The following is a 20190-nucleotide window of genomic DNA, read 5'->3' on the forward strand; positions in this document are numbered from 1 at the left end:
AGGTTAGAAACAAAAAGAAACAAGGCATATATAATCTTAGTGACGATAAACCTAAACATATTTTTTTAAGTATTCAAATTATCATGGATCGTTGTTGGGGGAGGGGGGATGCGCCACTACCTTAAAATATTACCTGACAGTCATTTTTTTCTGATATTTATTATTTGTTTGATTGGAAATCAAGGAGTTCTTATAATATTAACTTATGTTGATCAGCTCGTTCAACCGACACACGAAATAAGCAAAACAAACTGATTAATAGTTTGATGAACATATGAATTGTTTATGAATATTTGATGAAAAAACAAAATGATTTTGAAACATAAAGTATTTTTTTTTTATGATAAAAAAAATTAAGATTTCTCTGTTAATTTAAACCCACTTTTTGTAATTTTCAGCAGTATTAGCCAAAATCAATGACTGTATATGAATATCTACTATATTTTTGCGTTATCCCCACATTGCGATGACAAAACTTCTCAGTGAAAAAGCAGAAATTCTGAAATGTTCTCTTAAATTAATTAATGTTAAGTTCAAGAATTATAATTTTTCTTTTATTTGGTTATAATGAAGGATATCAATCCTCTTCAGAGTTCACTGAAAAAAAGTGTGTACGGTTAAAATTTATGAACTCAAGATAATTTTTTTGAGAAACTCTTATAAAAATTAAAAATTATGAATATAAAAAATTTGTGACGAGTTTTGTAAGCTACCCACCGTGAACAATATATGGGACAAGTTGTTATGTGTCTTATTATTTTTGTTTCTGCCTGTCTTAGTAACTCCAACAGTAAATAATTAACACAATTAAAACACATCTGATAAGAAAACAAAACGGCAAACTTAAAAGGAGCTCATACATTGAAGAGTTTTTCAAGTCCTTCTTGCCTACTTTTTCATGTATGTTTTTCTCTATGCTTCATTCCAAAGGTTTTTGATTGAACAAAATTCCTTCGTGCTCATTAATAAAACTATATTTGGGGACTATTAAGCCACAGGACTAAGGCTCGAAAACTGACATTTTTACCGAGTGTTTAATTTATCTAACATTTGTTTTTATCAATCGTTTTTTTAGAAGAGTATAAAATAGTATTGTGACGCCATAAATGAATTTCTTTTCCTTGAAAGGGAATGGCCTGACGTATCAGGGGTTAGGCTAAAATTAAACAAGTCTTCGACCCTAAGCTATTAAAAGCCTATTACTCATAAACAAAAAATTAAATCTAAAGTAATTTATGAGTCTTAAACTAAATACTTAGATATAAGTCTTTAGCTAAATACCGATTCTTGAACGATTACTCATAAACTAAATATTTTTGGTTATCAGAAGAGCTTTTGGATTCATCACCCCTGTTCCCAATTCCTGAGTATATAGTCAACTTACACGAAGATCAGTACAGAATAATGATTCCTGAAGTTGCACCTGTTTAACAGGCAGTTGTTTCAAAAATTCAACTTAACCTAAGACTTACATCGATTGAAAAGGCAAGGACGGTTTTTGCTACCCAGTAGGTAGCGGGGTGATTCCAAATTACTTCAGGGGCCTCTTACTTCACTTTTCCATACCAGCAACAATATAAATATTGTTCTCATTCTTCGGTCATTGATAAACATTAATTGCTTTGTCAATATCTGATCGACAGATGTTGTGTCGGTGAATTTTTTACCGCCCAGTGTTGCAGTACTAGATTAGCAGCTGCAAAAAAAGTTGGTGAAAAAACACTGTAAGAAAAGCAAAGTGTGTTTCTGGACTATTATTGAGAAATATTTTGGAAATACACAGGAAACCGATTGTCCCAGAATTTTGTCAATAGTCTTTAGGCCCGACCATATTGTGGATTACAACTTAAAGTGTCGTTATTTAATATAATCTAAACTCCACTATTTGTCCTCTATATATTCCTATCCATCATGACCTTTTTTCGAGTGCCATTTTTTATATTTTAAATCAACAATATAAAATTATATACAAAATAAAAAGCTGGTTTTAAGAATACAGTACAATTATGTGGAACGTGAAGAAGTATAAACTTCTGTAATGAAACAGAAGAAATTTTAAGTTACCCTTCATTGTATCAAGTTTTAATTTTCAAAAGGCAAAAGGACATTATCCTCTGAAGGGCTAAGAAAATTTCAAGCATTTATTCTTTTTTGGCTACTCGGTTGCTCTATTTATTTTCTTCTCAGATTAATTGCTGCTACTCACGTAATTTAAGATAAATTGGTCAAAGTTACAAAAGAGTTATAGCTTTTAGGTTTTTTCTAGCTATTCTTGTGTTTTAAACTTAAAGAGGGATTTTCAGAATATCTGGGAACATAAAGCAAAAAAGTTGCGGAGTGTTGTAAACTTGGTTGAGAACAACGCTGACGGCTTTTAATGGGGCCTTCTAAAGGAAAACTGGTATTCAGAGCTGTCATTGAATGATTTGGAATGGATTTCCCACATCAATCTTCGCGATTTTTGTAACGTAATTGCGTAAGATGTCACAACAATTACCTATTGTATTTGTGCAATGTATCTATCCCACAGAGACATTCTTTTTATATATTTTATTATTTCTGTTGCATAGTTTAAAAAGCCGGTACCAAATAAGTTTCCAAATCAACTTATCAGCGCTCTTCATAGTCCCTTCTTAATCCACAGTCTTCATTCTTAACACAAACAGGCTTCCCTGAAAAAACTAAATTGCAGCTTTGCTCCTCATAATATGTGAAATATTACATGACTCGGTCCATGATTTCACACTAGACTATTACAAAAATCATCTCCATGTAAGAAATTAAATTACAAAACTTAATGTAAAGAATTCAAAGAATAGTAAATAAATATGACTAATTTATAGTTTACCTTATAGTATAGTTTATTGTTTAATATATATAATATAAATTATCTATAGTAATGTATAGTATTTTTTATTATTTTAGTTGTGTGCAGATTCATTTGGTTTCAAGTCTTCTCAGATTTTTCGTTAGATTACAATATTTTTAGCTCGTTTCTTTTTTTAAGACAATTAATATTTATATTAACTTTTGTTAGGTATTTTTCTTTTTAAATACTCTTTTTAAATTATTTTTTTTTGATTTTTTTTATAAATTTTGTATAATTTTTATTAAATATTTTTTATTTTATTTAATTAAAAAGATTCATGTTTAGAAAATATAAATAAAAAAGACATCAAAAGTGAAGCGTGCTGCTCTTTGCATCGGATAAAAACTAGAATAATTTCTTAAATTAGAGATTTGATAGTAGGGGTTCTAAAACGTCTCTGATAACCTCATTTTTGAATTTTTCCGTTTTACATACTTGACGCACTGTCATATGAATAAAGATTGTTTTTTCCCTTTTCAAAAAGAAAATGATTTATGAACTTTATTTTTTTCGTTTTCACATTTTCAAGCTTAACGTAATCAAGGAGGTACACTTGTGCCTCTATAAAGAGGCGACCCACCGCAATGTTAAGCGATTTACAGTCCTAGCGGTCGCAGAGAGACAGCGGTGATTGCATTTTGTAGCCCAAGCTCCAACTAAGAAATTTGAAAAATTTCACCCCCCTCTGACGTTATCTTCATGGGTAAAAGTGGGCCGGAAGTTTCGACCCTCCGACCACAGCCCCCTGTTAACGTTGTTAGATCGGAATGAAAGTTATAAGTTAATCTTTTCTCGGCCCTGGGAGATCCTTATCAAAATTTCAGCTCAATCCGATCCCTACTTCTCTCTTTTCCAAAAAACCAGATATAGACACTTGATGTTCATTTCTTTTTTTTTATTACCCACGCCTACAGGCCACAGTTGGCACTGGATCCTGGTGAATGAGGACTCATTCGAAGCGGACTTCGACCGGTTACGGCCTTTTGATATTTTCAGACTGAAAAAATTATCCCCCCAATTTACATTTACGAAAAACCTCGTTTTCCTATAAGAACCCAGGTTATATTTTCCCATCACAGCCCCCCTTTAACGTGGTCTAATCGGGCTGAAATTTAGAGAGTAATTTTTTATGGGGCCTGTAAGCCTATTCTTGAAATTTCATCTCAATTTAATCACCCCTTACCTATTTCCAAACACAACCTATCAGGTTTTGTGAGGATTTGTGTGCGTCAAAATTACATCACATAGAATACAAATAATTTAACGTGTCTTTGGTGCAGTGGTCACTCCTACTGATGGTCAGGCTGACGACCCGGGTTCGATTCCCTCTCAGAGAAATTCTTTTTACATATTGAATTTAAAGTTTAAAAAAGAAACTCAGTTTCTTTTTTAAATCCAATCTTTTAAAGCTCAACAGGCGTATCCAGAAGATCTGTTTAAAGAGGCACAAGTGTGCCTCCTTAATCTTAAAGACCAGGGGGTTTGGGGGGCGGCAGCCCCCCAACTTTAACTCCTGACACGATCAGCTAACAGTTAGTCAAGCAATAAGAAGTAATAAACTGTGCAAAATTGTGATTAAATTATTTGAAAAAAACACCTTTTTAAACCTCTGAAAAGAGGCGTAGAAAAATTTACTACCATTAACCCGTACAGGAATTAGGAGGTACAGTTGGGGGGCTGCCGCCCCCCGAACCCCCCGCTTTCGCAACCCTTTAAATAAAAATAAAAAATTTTTAAACTGAAAGTACGGAGCGACATTAAAACTTAAAACGAAAAGAAAGTAGACCGTATATGAAAGGGGCTGTGCCCTCCTCACCGCCTCGTTATATACGCTAAATTTTTTAGTGTTTAAAAAAAAAGATTTTTTATAAATTCAAAAATGATAGTAAGATAGAGGCTTTGTTTTGGGGGCCCCCCCCTATTGTAGTCAATTATTTATATTACTTTAAAGTTTTTATTTTACTGCTTACTTTCAGTGGACTTTGTATCTATGTATATTTGATTTTTTTTAAATAATACCGAGGACTACAGCTCCCTTTCCATTTTGGTGGATGATTTAGGATGAAAAAAATTTCTTATCGCATTTTAATTTGAAAAATGCTTTAATTTCACATTTTTTAAATTATGCCGAAAATCACCTCCTTGCCGCAAAATTTCTTAGGGGGTATGCGGCCGACCAACAAAAAATAAAAATAAAACAACCCTGTAACTCTAGGACTGGCAATTTTATTTATATTTTAGCTATAGTTTACTTAGTACCGGTAAATGAGAAGGGATACCTAAAATGTATTGTGGATAAAAATGGTTACAGTAACTAAATAAATTTGAGAACCACTGCTCTAGACAATTCCAACCCAGTAAAAATTTCGTGCGGAAGACTCATTCCAATAAAAATCTGAATTAGAATTCTTAAGAACATTTAAATTCAATTAAATTAAAAACGGAATCAATGATAAAACCATTTTATGCCCTAACACAGTATTCCACGCCATGCATTTTTTTCAGTATGGACTAACAACAGCGCTATTTAACGTACATTGCAATATTATTTCAGAAACCTGGGGCTGAGATAAGTCGAGGTTTGCTTGTGCGACGTGACGCCAAGCGAGCAGATTTGCTGCTGAGTTGTGCAGGGTTGATCGTGGGGGGGGTTTAGTGGGAGGAGGGCTGAGGGGACATTTTTGTTGCATAAAGCTCAGTTGTGGCGGAAACTTAGCCGAGTTAAAAAAAACAATACAAGTTGGGATAGTGCACACAAACAAATATATTGAGATGTCTTTCCTGTCTTTTATGCCCTAGTTTCTTCAACGTAATACCTTTGACGTACTTTGCTCTCCACTGTCTTTCATATTTAACTTTACAGATGTCAAATTGCCACTGAATTTTACTGATGCCATTGGAATGCAATAGTTAACACACAATTTGCTCTCTTCTTAATTTTCCTTTTCAACATGAGTATAATAAAACTCAGCAAAATTTCATTTAAGCCATTGGAAGAAAATCCAGAAATTGTATTAACGAAGAAAGGTCTACAGCCGGGTAAGATCAGCTACAGCCGAGTTAGATCTCTAAGTCCCGTATTACCAAGATACAGTCAAACCCAAGGCGCCACAACAGGGACAAAAATAGACTTTTGGTACCGGAATAGTACTATTTCTGATTATTTATACATAAATTTGTTTAAAACCCAATTTTTCCCTATTATCATTTTTGTTTAATGAATTTGTTTGTGCATTTTATCTTTTATTTGATATTATTATTTATATAATCAATTTGTTTTTTTTTCATATACTTATTTTTTATAATTTTATTCTATATTAATTTTATATGAAATATTTTGTTTGAAATTATATAGACTGAAAAAAAAATTTGTAAAAAATATTTGTTATAAAAAATTAAAAATTAAAATAAAAATTTTTAATTTTTACAATAAAAAATTTAAGAAACATTATTTTTATTACATTTAATCAAAATTATAAGAAATTACCTATATTGCTGAAGTGTTTATCTGTAAATTAGTGTTACAAACACATAAGTTTATGTATTACCCAATCCATGTGTTTCCTCACTAGTTTGTGCATAAAATACTGTTATCAATTTGTTATTTTACTTAAACAATTTTTTTTTTGGTATTTTAAGTTGATATTTAGTCATTTGTCTCTGCATATCTTACTGCTGTTAATTTGTTATTTTACTTAATCATTTTTTTTTGGTATTTTCAGTTGATATTTAGTCGTTTGTCTCTGCATATCTTACTTCTGTCAATTTTTTATTTTAATTAATAAAGTGTTTCTTTCGTTTTTTTTTGTAAATTAAGTTAATATTTATTAATTTGGCATTAAATAAATTTATTGTATGAATTACACTCTTTTTTTATTTTATAAGTATGTGTTCATGTTATCTTAGTTTGTTTCGTTTCATACCTATGTTAAATTTAATTTGGCATTCCTTGTGTGTCAGCTACAGTAAATATCAGTGCTTACACTGCCCATCATTTAATTGGCTATTTTTTTTATTGGGTCGACAACCTTGACTAGCTAATGATGTTTCTCTTCAAAGTATTATTTGAAAAAAACTACGTTTTCTAAAGAGTTAAAGAGGCTGAGTTACAAGGTCGAACCTTAAAACGTACAGGGATTAGGAGGCACAGTTGGGGGGCTGCCGCCCCCCAAACCCCCTGCTTTCGCAGCCTTTAAATAAAAAAAAAAAAATTTTAAACTGAAAGTAAGGAGCGACATTAAATCTTAAAACGAGCAGAAATTATTCCGTATATGAAAGGGGCTGTGCCCTCCTCAACGCCTCGCTCTTTACGCTAAAGTTTGACTTTCTCACAACTCTTTTTTTAAACGATAAAAACTTTAGCGTAAAGAGCGAGGCGTTGAGGAGGGCACAGCCTCTTTCATATACGGAATAATTTCTGTTCGTTTTAAGATTTAATGTCGCTCCTTACTTTCAGTTTAAATTTTTTTTTTTTATTTAAAGGCTGCGAAAGCGGGGGTTTGGGGGCCGCAGCCCCCAACTGTGCCTCCTAATCCCTGTACGTTTTAAGGTTCGACCTTGTAACTCAGCCTCTTTAACTCTTTAGAAAACGTAGTTTTTTTCAAATAATTTCTGCACGTTTTTGTACAGTTTATTACTTATTATTGCTTGACTAACTGTTAGCTGATCGTGTCAGGAGTTGAAGTTGGGGGCTGCCGCCCCCCAAACCCCCCGCTCTTGAACATTCTTGTGTTAAGGCTTTTAATTCCTGAATACTCAAATCACGTCGTACAGGGTGCCTCCTAATCCCTGTACGTTTTAAGGTTCGAACTTGTGACTCAGCCTCTTTAACAGCCCCCCCAACTGTGCCTCCTAATCCCTGTACGTTTTAAGGGTTGACCTTGTAACTCAGCCTCTTTAACTCTTTAGAAAACGTAGTTTTTTTTAAATAATAAAAATAAAAAGGTTAGACATGCTTTGTTATTAAAATTGAAGCGCAGATATTTTAATAAAAAAGCATTTCTAACATGTTTATATGTATTATTTGAAAAAAACTAAGGTTTTTCGTAAATGAAAATTCGGGGGATAATTTTTTCGGTCTGAAAATATCAAAAGGCCCTAACAGGTCGAATTCTGCTTCGAATGAGTCCTCATTCAACCGGATCCGGTGCCAACTGGGGCCTGTAGGCGTGGCTAAGAAAAAAAAAGAAATGATGATGAAATTTAAGTGGCTATATTTGGTTTTTTGAAAACAGGGAAGGAGTGATCGGATTGAGCTGAAATTTCGAGGATAAGCTCCCGGGCCCTAGGAAAGCTTAACCTCTAAATTTCAGCCCAATCGGACAACGTTAACGGGGGGCTGTGGTGGGAGGGTCCAAACTTCCGGCCCAGTTTACCCCATGAAGATAAAGTCGGAGGAGGATGAAATTTTGCAAGTTTCTTAGTTTGAGCTTGGGCCACAAAATGCGATTACCGCCGTCTCTCTGCGACCTCTAGGACCTGAAATCGCTTAACATTGTGATGGGTCGCCTCTTTATAGAGGCACAAGTGTGCCTCCTTGATTTACTGTTGATATTCATATCATTTATGTTCAAAATACTATGTCTTTAATGCTGATTGTTCTTTCGTGTTTTTTTTAATTTATCCCCTATGTTGTATAATTTCGCCGATGTTTATTTTAATAATTAAAGATGCTTTATTTTTTTATATATTTTTTACTCATAATAAATAATAAAATTTTTTATGTTTTTTTAATTTAATTTTAAACAACAATTAAGTTTTCCTTTTTACTTGTATGTATTACGTCAAAGAGGTGTTTTTGTTTTTGACTGTTTTATAAAATATATCTTCATAAACAGAATACTATGATCATCAACATTTTAATTTTTAAGTGATTACTTATGCTGTTCTCCTGTGTTCTATTTAAGTTTATTTTTATAAATGCTTGCTGGCACATATTCATATTGTGTGTGATACCGTGCACAAATAACTTATATTTTTTTTCATCAGTTAATATCAGTAAACCACCTAGAATCAAGGATGATATATAGGCCTAATACAAAACTTACAAAATTAAAATAATTCTCTACAGATGGATGGGACTAATAACTAGACTCCGGTCCGCTAAATTTATATTAGGCCAGTTTAGGTCATGTCAGATCCGGCAAGGTTAGGTAAGCTAGAATAGGTCATGTTAGTCAAGAGTAGGTTTATCTTAATAAGAATCATTTCAACTGACATTGCAACAAAAACCAATAATCGAATAAAAAACAAATTAAAAGATCTACTATGGAACTGTGAGTCCGTGGAGATAGGTTAATCCTGTTTTGTTTAATTACCGAAAGTACTTCTTGATGTATTTTCAACAGGTCTTTAGACATTTGATTGCAATGAAGCGTTTGGTCGCTAATACTTTTATTGTTCATAGAATTTACTATTATTTTAGAAAATGTGCACCATAAAAGTATTTGGGTTATGTTGTTGATTAACTATGTTTAATTTGGAACAGTTAAGTTGCTACAGTTTTCTTGGCGGTTATATAACTGAAAAGTGTTCAAAAACTGTTACTAAATGATATTTAGTTAAAACTAAATATCATATAATATATTTATTTCTTGCCATGAGTGTATATATTAAAAAATATTAATTATTCATTAATAAAAATGCCAAATAAGGAAATTGAATTTATTAACTTATTGTCAATCTGAGAAGAATTTATTTTTGATGTGTATCAAACGTATTTTTGTAAGTTCTTATATTAAAATCATCTAATATGTATATAAAGCTCTACAAACGTATTGATTATAAAAGGTAATCGACTATAACTTTTTATTCATTTCTGTATTATCTTCGTACAATTCAGTACCTTAATCACATGCATGACATAATAGACATTGAGAGTCCATAACTGAAATCATGAATATGAATTATTAAAAGCAATGGCTTGCGAAATTACAAGTAATGTGTTTTGTACAAGAATCAATATACAAACACACTTAAGTGCCAAACTACTGAAGATCGAAATCCTGAACTCCTTCAGTCAATTTTAAAGCGAGTAATCCTTCGATTGAATATGAAGATCAAGCTTAAAACGAAAAAAAATATTTTGCTATTGAAGTATAAATGAAACTTAAAACGAAGAGAAATTAAATAAACAATCAATGCAAAGAAACATACAAAATATATTAATGTAAATGAATAAATAAATCTTAATTCGAGTGAAACTTAAATTGAATATGCAAATCAAGCTTGAAACGTACAAAAATCACTACAAACAAGAGTTTGGGTATCGCCTCCTTCTCTCACTGTAAAAGTCTGAAACCTACTGCGTCATTGGTGCTTTACTGAAAACTATATAAACCCATCCGATAAACCCAAAGGCGTGGTAGGCGGGAGGGGCTAGTTGCCCTCCGATCTTTTTTTACTCTAAGAAGATGAACTAGAACTTTTAATTTCCACTCAAATGAGCCCTCTTTGAAGTCTATACGAGCATCCCTTTCATGGGAACCAAATACGGCCCCAGGACATAGCTTGCAATGCCTGCCCCCCGGGTTGTATCTCAAAATTTGTATCAGATGGGTCTGGGGGTTAGTTGCCCTCCGATCTCTTTTGACTCTGAAAAAGTGAACTATCACTTTCCAAACAAATGAGCCCTCTCTGAAGCTTATACAAGCATCCCATTCATAAGAACCATATATGCCCCAAGGGCATAACCTACCACGCCTGGCCCCAGGCCCTGGGGGATTGTGTCAACACAGGAAATTTTGTTATCTGACCCTTGAAGTATTATTCACATAATTGCTCTCTCAAAATTTTTATGTGATCCATTTTGGGGGGGGGGGGTGAAGGACGTGGGGGGACTAGCAGCCCTCCGATCACTTTTGACTCTTGAAAAGTGAAGTACAACTTTCAATTTCCAGTCAAATGAGCCCTCTATGGAGTTTATACGAGCATCCCTTTCATAAGAACCATACATGCATTTAGGGAATAATTTAGAATGCCTTCTCTCGGGCCATGGGGGGCTGTATTGACATCGGAGTTTTTCTTATCTGACCTTTCAACTATTTTTTTAACAACATGTCTGTCGCAAAATCTTCATCAGATGGGTTTGGAAAAAGAAGGCGGGGGGGGGGGGCTAGTTGCCCTCGGATCTCTTTCGACTATTAAAAAGTGAGTTCGAACCTCCAATTTCGAATCAAATGAGCCCTCTCTGAAGTTTATACGAGCATCCCTTTCATAAGAAACCATAAATGCCCCAGGGCATGGCTTACAACGCCTGCCCCCGGGCCCTGGGGGTTGTGTTGACGCCTGAGTTTCTTTATCTGGCTCTTTAACAATCCTTAACTTAATGACTATCTCAAATTTTTATCGGATGCATTCGGGAAAAGAGGGACTTGGGTGGGGGGTTAGTTGCCCTCCAATCTCTTTTGACTCTCAAAAACTAAACTAGAAATCTCAATTTCCAATCAAATGAGCCTTCTCCGAAATTTATACGACCATCCCTTCCATAAGAACCATATATGCCCCCAGGGCATATCTTTCAACGCCTGCCCTCGGGCCCTGGGGGCCATTTCGGCCCCGGAGTTTTCTTTATATGGTCTTTGAACTCTTATTTAAAAATGGTCATCTCAAAGTTCTTATCAGATGGGTTTGAGAAAAAAAGGGCGTGGAGGGGGAGGGGGGCTAGGTGCCCCCCAACCTCTTTTAACTCTTAAAAAGTAAAGTAGAACTTTCAATTTTCCGATCAAATGAGCCCTCTTTAAAGTTTATACGAGCATCCCTTCCATAAGAACCATATATGCCCCCAGGGCACAACTTACAACGCGGGCCCTGGGGGTTGTGTCGGCACCGAAGTTTTTGTTATATGATCGTTGAACTATTTTTAACAAAGTGGCTATGTCAATATTTTTATCGGATGCATTTGAGAAAAAAGGGCGTGGGGGGAAGGGGCTGGTTACCCTCCGATATCTTTTGACGCTTAAAAATTGAACTAGAACTTTCAATTTCCAATCAAATGAGCCCTCTCTGAAGTTTGTACAAGCATTCCTTCCATATGAACCATATATGCCCCCAGAACATAACTTATAACCCTTGTCCTGAAGACTGTGGGGGGAGTGTCCTGCTCAAAAATATAGTTCCTAGAACGTTTAACTACATTGAACAAAATGGCTATCTCAAAATTTTGATTTGGATGTGTTTGGGGAAATAGTGGACTGTCATTTAAATTTCTAATCAAATGAGTCCTTTTTGAAGTTTCTACGACAACACTCTATAAAAACCCTATATGCCCCCGGAGCATAACTTAGATCCCTTGCCCTGACTGCTGGGGGGGGTGTCGTCCTCAAAGACCTAATTTCCGGAATTTTCAACTACGTTGAACAAAATGGCTATCTAAAATTTTTGATTGGATGTGTTTGGGGAAAAAGTGGGCGTCAGAGTGGGAATAGCTGCCCTCCAATCACTTTTGACTATTAAAAAGGGCACTAGCCCTTTGAATTTCTAATCGAATGAGCCCTTTTTGAAGTTTCTATGGCAAAGCTTTCTATAAAAAGCTTATATGCCCGCAGGGCATAACTTACAACCCTTGCCCTGAGGGCTGTGGGGGGAGTGTCCTCCTCAAAAAAATAATTTCCGTCTGGAAATCAACTACATAGAACAAAATGGCTATCTTAAAACTTTGATTAGATGTGTTTGGGGAAATGGTTGGCGTGGAAGGGGTGTTAGTTGACTTCCAATCACTTTCGACTATTAAAAAGGGCACTAGCCATTCCAATTTCCAGTCGAATGAGCCCCCTTTGAAGTTTATACGACCATCCCTTCCATATGGAGTGCCTCTAGGAAAAAAAGTAAATAGATAATAAAACATTGGAGCCGTATGGCCTTTACTATAGGCAACACTATATCGTTGCCTCTTATTAAACTTGAGAGCTGATGTGTATGCAGGAGAATATGTCTGCCCCAGGTATATCTTACCTGGATCCAAATTGAACTGTAAAACCAAGGGATTGAACTGAAGCAGTTAGACCTTTCAATGTAAATGACTAATTCAATGTCAATGAGGTTATTTTAGTAACGTTTTGAGGGGCTTATGATCAGCTATGATGGAAAATTTACAGCCATGCAGAAAATGATGAAAGTGGTAACATTCAGATAAGATTGCATATGGCTCTTTTTTCAATTTGTAAATAGTAGTTGTGCTGAGTAGTATTACGTGACCTGGATCCAGAGGATATGAATTGGTCTTTCTCACAGACCAACGAGATGTCGACTTGGAGCTCTACTTTGTTTTGGAAGGTTAGAAGAGGGAAAGTGTCCCACATTTTAAATCTTCAATGTTATGAAATGCCTTGGCGTATCATTCTGTCTATTCAAACTTTCTCTGCTTTAATATGGTTTTCAAGGGCTCTTTTTGGATGGACAAGTTAGGTACATACCTGGACAGGTAATTAAACTTACCCAGAAACTTTTCATATCTATTCCCTTGATTGGGGCACACGCATTTCTTTAAAGATTTTGCATTGTTTGGATCTGGGAGGATACCCAGGTCGGAAATGATATGGCCAAAATAAGATAATCTTCTGAAGTATTTTTGTCTTTGTTAAACTTTAAGCCTTTCGTCTTCCTTAGGCTTTACAAGTAAAGTGACGAGGCTGAGACTGCATTCACTGGATGCTTTTCACAGATGGAATTATATTACCAACTATAATTGTATACCCAAATAATACTGTAATGCCCAACAAACTTACATATGTTGCAACAACAACAAAAACGAAACTTTTTTTTTTCAAAAACTGATGTTAGCTTCTTTAGTTTCTTTGCCTAAGTTAGACAAAGGTCTTTTTGTAACATTTATTTTGTATAGTTAAAAAATCCAAAAATGTTAAAAAATTAATTAAAAAATACACAGTTTTTCAGGGATAAAAATTTATGACTTGACTTACTTACTTGACTTAAGGCTCCTGCTGGTGGTCCAGCGAAGAGAGAGATGAGACTCTTTGCCTCCATTCCGAACGGTCCTGCGCGAGCGTGACTGCTTCTGGACATCAGTACCGATCATGGAGAAGTAGTTGGTAAGGCATGTCCCTCCGTCTGAACGGGGGTCTTCCACGGGGGTGCTTCCAGCCATGTCGAGGAGGATCAAAATTGAAAAGTGTTGTGGTGGGTCCTTCTGGTAGCACGCAAACTAAGTGACCAAACCATAGTACAGTCTTTATGAAAAGTTGACGATAGTTGGGTAACTTATCCATTAGTGTTAGTAGTTGGGTGTTTGAAACGACGTTGTACCATTTGATCCTTTTGATTCGTCTTAGGATGTTTGTTTGGGCCACATCTATGGCATCACGAACAGAAGCAGCTGCCGGCCAAGCTTCAGCACCTTAGAGAAGGACTTGCATTACGGTCGTGTTGTAGATCCGCATTTTTGTTTTTCGGCTAATATTGGGCTTTGACAACAAGGAACGGCATAATCGAGCCATAATAGACGCAGCTTTCCCGATGCGCGACTGGACTTCCATTTCATTTGAGCCATTATCCGAGACGACGGATCCAAGGTAAGTAAAAAACTTGACAATTTCGATAATGTGTCCTAAAACGTTGAAAGATGGTGAGTTGGCGGAATTTCCTGCCGGGTCGATGATCATTATTTTTGTTTTCTGCCAGCTAATGTGTAATCCCACTTTCAGGGCTTCTTCTGACAGTGTATTGAGAGCTGCCTCGAGTTCAACTGAAGAAGTGCATGTCAGGGCAATATCATCTGCAAAGTCGCAATCGGCTAGGACAAATTTATGCCTATTTCAGAATATCTGATTTGTTGCGTTTCCTCTATACCCTTGTTGTTATTTCTGCTTTTTATTTCTCGACTTTTATGATCAACTATTTTGCCAGTAATCTACACAGCTATAACAGTTATTAATTCTCATCAATTTCAGATAATAGTCACCAAATAATGACGTCAAGCTCTTTAGTTGTCAAGAAAGAAAAGCTAGACCCCAGCGAACTTGATAAAATACTACTAGATTTTTGCAAGGCACACCCTGAAGGAGTGTCTGGTCCACTATTAACATCATCTCATCCAGATCTTGATTTGAAGGAATGTACAATTAGATTGCAAAAACTTGTCAGTGAAGGGAAACTTGCAATATTCAAAAAAGGCGCGACAAATTTATTTAAGTACAAGGAATTATCAGCTACTCAGAAAAATGTCAAGTTTGAGAATGAAATTGAAAAAGCCATATATGATGTAATAGCCGATTCTGGTAAAATAGGAATATGGATTAAGGATCTTCGGGAATCGATCAATGTTGCTCAACAGCAGTGTATAACTGCTCTGAAGTCTCTCAAAGCCAAGGAGCTTGTCAAAGAGGTTTTTCCAGGGACTGGACATAAGCGAATGTGGATGCTTTATGATATAGAACCTGACCAACAGTACATTACTGACAGAGGTGGACCCTGGGTTAATGAATCAACTGGTGAATTCGAACAGGAGGTTGGGGAGAAGCTAATGAAACTAACTTTGGCATTTTTGAAAAAACAGTTTAACCAAACATCTGATAATACTGGATTATTTGCTGAAAGAAAAAGGCATTATTTGACTCCAACAGAAATACACAAGTTTTTGGATGAAAATAAAATAATAAACGCAAAACTCACGGTTGAACATGTCGAGATTGTTTGTGATAATTTAGTTTTCGAACGATCAGTAGTTAAAAAAGTTTCTTCTAACGGACCAATATATAGGTTTGCTAAAGCTATTATGGATAGCTCTGGATTTTCATCTGTACCGTGTGGATTTTGTGCTTTGACAGAAGAGTGTCGTGTAGATGCAGTTATATCCCCACAGTCTTGCGAATATTACAGCAAATGGAAAAAAACTGCAGAAACTTCTGACATGCTTGTGGAGTCTTTAAAGTCAGTCCGACCCTTGGTCTAGTCTAATGGAGAGTTTATTCTTTGTGTTTTGCAATTATTTTCTTTTTAAAGTATTTTGATTTATGAAAAATAAAGTTGCTGGATCCATTGTTTATGTGTTACCTGTGCCTTTCTTTTCTCTTCTACTTTTTCACCACCAGCAGAAGCTTTTGGTTTTACTACGAACTTTTTTGCTGCACGAAAACGGTTTATACTCTTGATAAAGGAGTATGAAGATATTCTTGGGGATCCTTGCATTCTTGTAAAACGTCAAAAAACTCTAAAGTTACGCAAGAAAATCTTGACTACTCTAATGAAGTGCTGCTCATCTCTTTAATACCACTATTAATAAGGAAAACGGGCCACTTGAAAACTTCAGTAAAAGCGGTGTTTTAATTTTTGAATATGGATCTTTAACACTGAAACGTAGGGCAACATCTGCTTTTATACATGTGTACTTGTACCGTTAGGTACGCGGGAGAAAACTATGCGCATATCCGATGGATCTCGGTGTTAACATCAGCAGCTGATTCTGCAGAATATTTCGGTCAGACTTTGCCATTAACCCAGAGTCAGGCTAAAACTGTAATTACAAGAGTTTGCTTCTTGCCTTGTCTCTGCATGGTCTAGGAAAGAAAAGTGGTTGAAATTTTGCGTTTTTTTTTGTGTTTTTTTTTTTTTTGCTAAACTCTTGAAATCACGGCCATGATTTAAAAATATTTTAATTTTTTTAACTTTTGGTGAATTGCAATCACCTCGTTTGTTTTTACTTTTTATTAGAGATATTCACGTGGTATTTATAAATAAAACTGTCCTAATTTAAAATGTACGTCGTGAGAGCTGTTTTATCCATTATTTGCGGATGAAAAAGAAGATACTGCTGGTAAAATATTGCTAGATTTGCATAATTGTTAAATAGTAGAGATTTTGAATTGTTATTTGGAAGGTAAAAACTTAATTTTAGAAATAGACAAATCGGTTAAATTAGTTTTCGGAAAATGGTAAAAAAAAATTGTTTTCAAAGGAATGAGATAAATGAAGACATTATTTATTTGGGAAGTTAGTTTACAATTCAAGGAAGGTGGAGTGACCACGTAGAAATGGCGAGTTGGAAAGGTCAGGAGGCTTCATGGGTGCTACTGAGGAGCCCCTTAAGCTTCTAGAACTAGCAAATATTAAGCTACTTAAGATAATGTTTTAGATGAATATAGGGCGAGTTGTGGCTTAAAAGGGGGGAAAAATAGAAAGATCATATTTAGGACTCATCAGAGACTATTAGGTTCTAGCTGACAATTTAATGATACTACTACTACTTACAACTCGCTGCAGCACAAAGCCACCTGAGGCCAACATAACTACGTACACTCCTTCTCCATCCCAATTTATTCAAAGCCTCCCTCTTTACACCCTTCCAAGTAGTTCCCACGTCCCTGAACTCTTTCCTTGCGACATACTCCCACCCCAGTCGGGAATGGCATGCTTTTCGTTTGGCCCCAGACGGTTGACCGACAAGGACGATGTTTGGCCATCTGTCATCATTCGTCTGCAGAATGTCCTTTCTCTCATTATATCCCTAGAAAGCGGGATTGAACCACGTTTCTTGTAGAGCTTACTGTTTGAGATACGGTCGTTCAGTCGGGTACACAAAACAATCCATAGGCAATTTCTTTGGAAAACATCCACCAGATCCTCCTCAGTTTTTTGGAGCACCCACGCTTCAGAACTATCTTTAATACCCGTCATTACTGTAGCTTCCAATATTCGAATCTTGGTTCGTAGACTTATATTCATATTCTTCTAAGTTTTTTTCTCATCTGTGAAAAAACACGCTGGGCCTTAGTTATTCTACTTTTAACATCTTCACTGCACTAACCGTCTTAAATAATAGCACTACTTGGGTAAATGAAGCTGTCCACTTGATTTATCTTCTCGTTACCCAATATCACCTCGTCACCTTCACTTATTCCTAGTCTTAGCAATTTAAATTTTCTTATCTGTAATTTTCAAACTTATTCTTGCACCCAGAACTCACAAAACCTCCAAAAAGTCATCCATTCTTTTAGAATTTCCATCTTCCTCAATTGATTTTGTGTTCTTCAATTACCTCTGCTACAATTCTTAAGACAAGGTCCATAAAAACTATACACATAAATGGGGATAGGACACAATCTTGCTTAATTCCTGATTTAATAACAAACCAGCTACTAACCTCATTTCCTGCCTTAACCACAGCAACGTTATTCTTGTGCATAGCACTCATCATTTTAATGTGTTTATCTGGTATTTATACAACGATAGAACCTTCGCTAAAGCTCTTCTAGAAGCTGAATAAAACGCTTGCTCGTTATGTATAAAACTAAAGACTAAAGGGATTTGATGACTCAGGCCCCGCTCAATTATTAACCTAAGAGTAAAAATTTATTTAATGCACCCTTTCCCATCCCTAAAACCACACTGTTCTTCTCTTTATCTACAGCATCTCTAAGTCTAAAAGTATCATCATACTAAGTAATTTTCTTCCTTCAGAAACCAAGCTAATGCCTCTATAAGTACCACACTCACTCCCTTTCTAAGAGAGGCGTTTAATAAGTTTTCCAAAAATCGCTAGGTACTTCCCCTTTTTCAAAAATGATATTCATAATGTTCAATAACTTATCTCTAACTTCATAACCACCATATTTAAAGAAACTCATTTACCACACTATCAGCACCTGGGACCTTATTCTGTTTTTACCCTTTTAGTACTGTCACTAATTCTTCCTCACAAAATAAATCTTCCTTCACTTCCAAAGTGTCACAAACTTTTTCATTCTCTTTTATATCTGTTCTAGTAACTATCACGGTTTAGCACATTCACAAAATGTTTTGCCCACCTCTCTTTAAATCTTTCTTTATCACTAATTGTGACCCCTAATTGGGACGAGTCCAGATTGATTATTCCGTCTCAATGTATTAACATGCCAGAACATTATTTTACTATTAGGCCGTCTGGCTGTATCGTCCAAATCTTCAGCAATTTTATTCGTGGCCTCCATTCCATTTTATTCTGCCTACTTTGCTCATATTTTAATGTTTTCTCCACTTTCTTTTTCATTTCTCTCATTTTCATATGATCTTTCATTCGAATAATTCTTGTACAAGCTCCTCCTCCTCTATTAAACATAAAGCGTTTTCGCTAATATTCTTAGCTGTGTTTCTAACTTTCTTCCCTAAGACAAAATCAGCGACTTCCCAAAAACTTGTCAAATTTTAGACTTCCCAACTTAGTATTCAACTGTTCCTGCAGTTTTTTTTCAAATTCTCATTCTGGAGTCTACCAGCGTCATAGCTTTCCGGGAAGTAGTTACCATTCCTACGTTTCAGCTTTAGATTAACCCTAGACGCTACTAGGTAGTGTCTACTACCCAGGTAGTGATCTTTACTTTTATCATCAGTAGCAGCACTCCTATATACCCTAGTATCTTGTATCGACCCTGCCAGTCTTCGGTTTACAATAACATAATCAATAATGCTGGCTGTCTTAAAATTGTGCGGATACCATGTAATTTATGGGCAATGTTATGGCCAAATATTGTACTGGTTACAACTAGATTGTTATACCTACAAAATTGCAGCCGTTTATAACCATTACTGTTTTCTTTTCCTGCACCAAATTTACCTAGGCAAAGATACCATCTATCCCTATTTCTACCGACTTCGGCGTTAAAATCCCCTATTAAAATATCATGTTTCTACCAGCGACACTGTCTATTTGTTCCTGTAGCTGAAAGTAAAATTCATGCGAGTCACTACTATCTCCATCAGTCGGTTCTCCAGGAGCATATACGTACAACTATGACTGATACCCTGTACTTTTTTGTCATGAAATGAGTACCTAGGATTCTATTATCAACACCTTCCCAACCTAAACAAAATTTAGCAGCTTTCTTATTCATCATGAGTCCTACTCCCTGCCTATGCACCCTATCCTTCCTGTCTGAGTAAATAAATTTTATATCACCTAATTTCATGTTTCCTACCTGTGGGATATGTGTTTGCCAAACTCCTAAGAAGTCCAGCTCGAAGCGTCTCAATTTGTCAGTCAAAGTGTCAATACGATAGTTTTTTCATTAACTTTGTAACAATCCAAGTTGCAATATTTATAATATTTTAATCATTTAAATTATTATGGCCTCAGGAAAGGCAACGGTCCCAGAATCAGTGCAGGATGGAGACTAACACATCTAATCTGCACGAAGCGCTTAGGCTGGCTTAGAACCGGATAGTAAGAAGTCCCTGGAACCCCCAGTTTGAATGGAGGCTTGTGCAATCTTGGGCCCATCCTAGTCACAACACGGTTTTCCACACACTTGGCGATGCTCTTCTCTCAACTTGAGTCAAAATCCTGCACAATCTCAAGCCTATTAACTCCGACTCTTTATATATTCATACCTACA

The 20190-nt window shown here is 35.5% G+C and overlaps 1 protein-coding gene across 4 annotated transcripts in view; it reads left to right on the plus strand.

Moving 5' to 3' along the window:
* Polr3F (RNA polymerase III subunit F) overlaps nt 1-15859 on the plus strand; it is an 85413-nt gene extending 69554 nt beyond the window's left edge. For 3 of the 4 annotated variants that reach the window (XM_089108159.1, XM_089108160.1, XM_089108161.1), the window contains exon 2: nt 14776-15859. In XM_089108159.1, the coding sequence (XP_088964285.1) occupies nt 14793-15776 (984 nt within the window). In that variant the 5' untranslated portion in view covers nt 14776-14792 and the 3' untranslated portion in view covers nt 15777-15859. Of the gene's footprint in view, nt 1-14529 lie in introns of all 4 variants that reach the window. The other variant, XM_089108158.1, reaches the window with a different exon arrangement.
* The last annotated feature ends 4331 nt before the right edge of the window (nt 15860-20190 follow it).

Source organism: Artemia sp. Qi Xiang Cuo, chromosome 2 (assembly GCF_049724085.1).
Source record: "Artemia sp. Qi Xiang Cuo chromosome 2, ASM4972408v1, whole genome shotgun sequence".
Lineage (NCBI taxonomy): Eukaryota > Metazoa > Arthropoda > Branchiopoda > Anostraca > Artemiidae > Artemia > Artemia sp. Qi Xiang Cuo.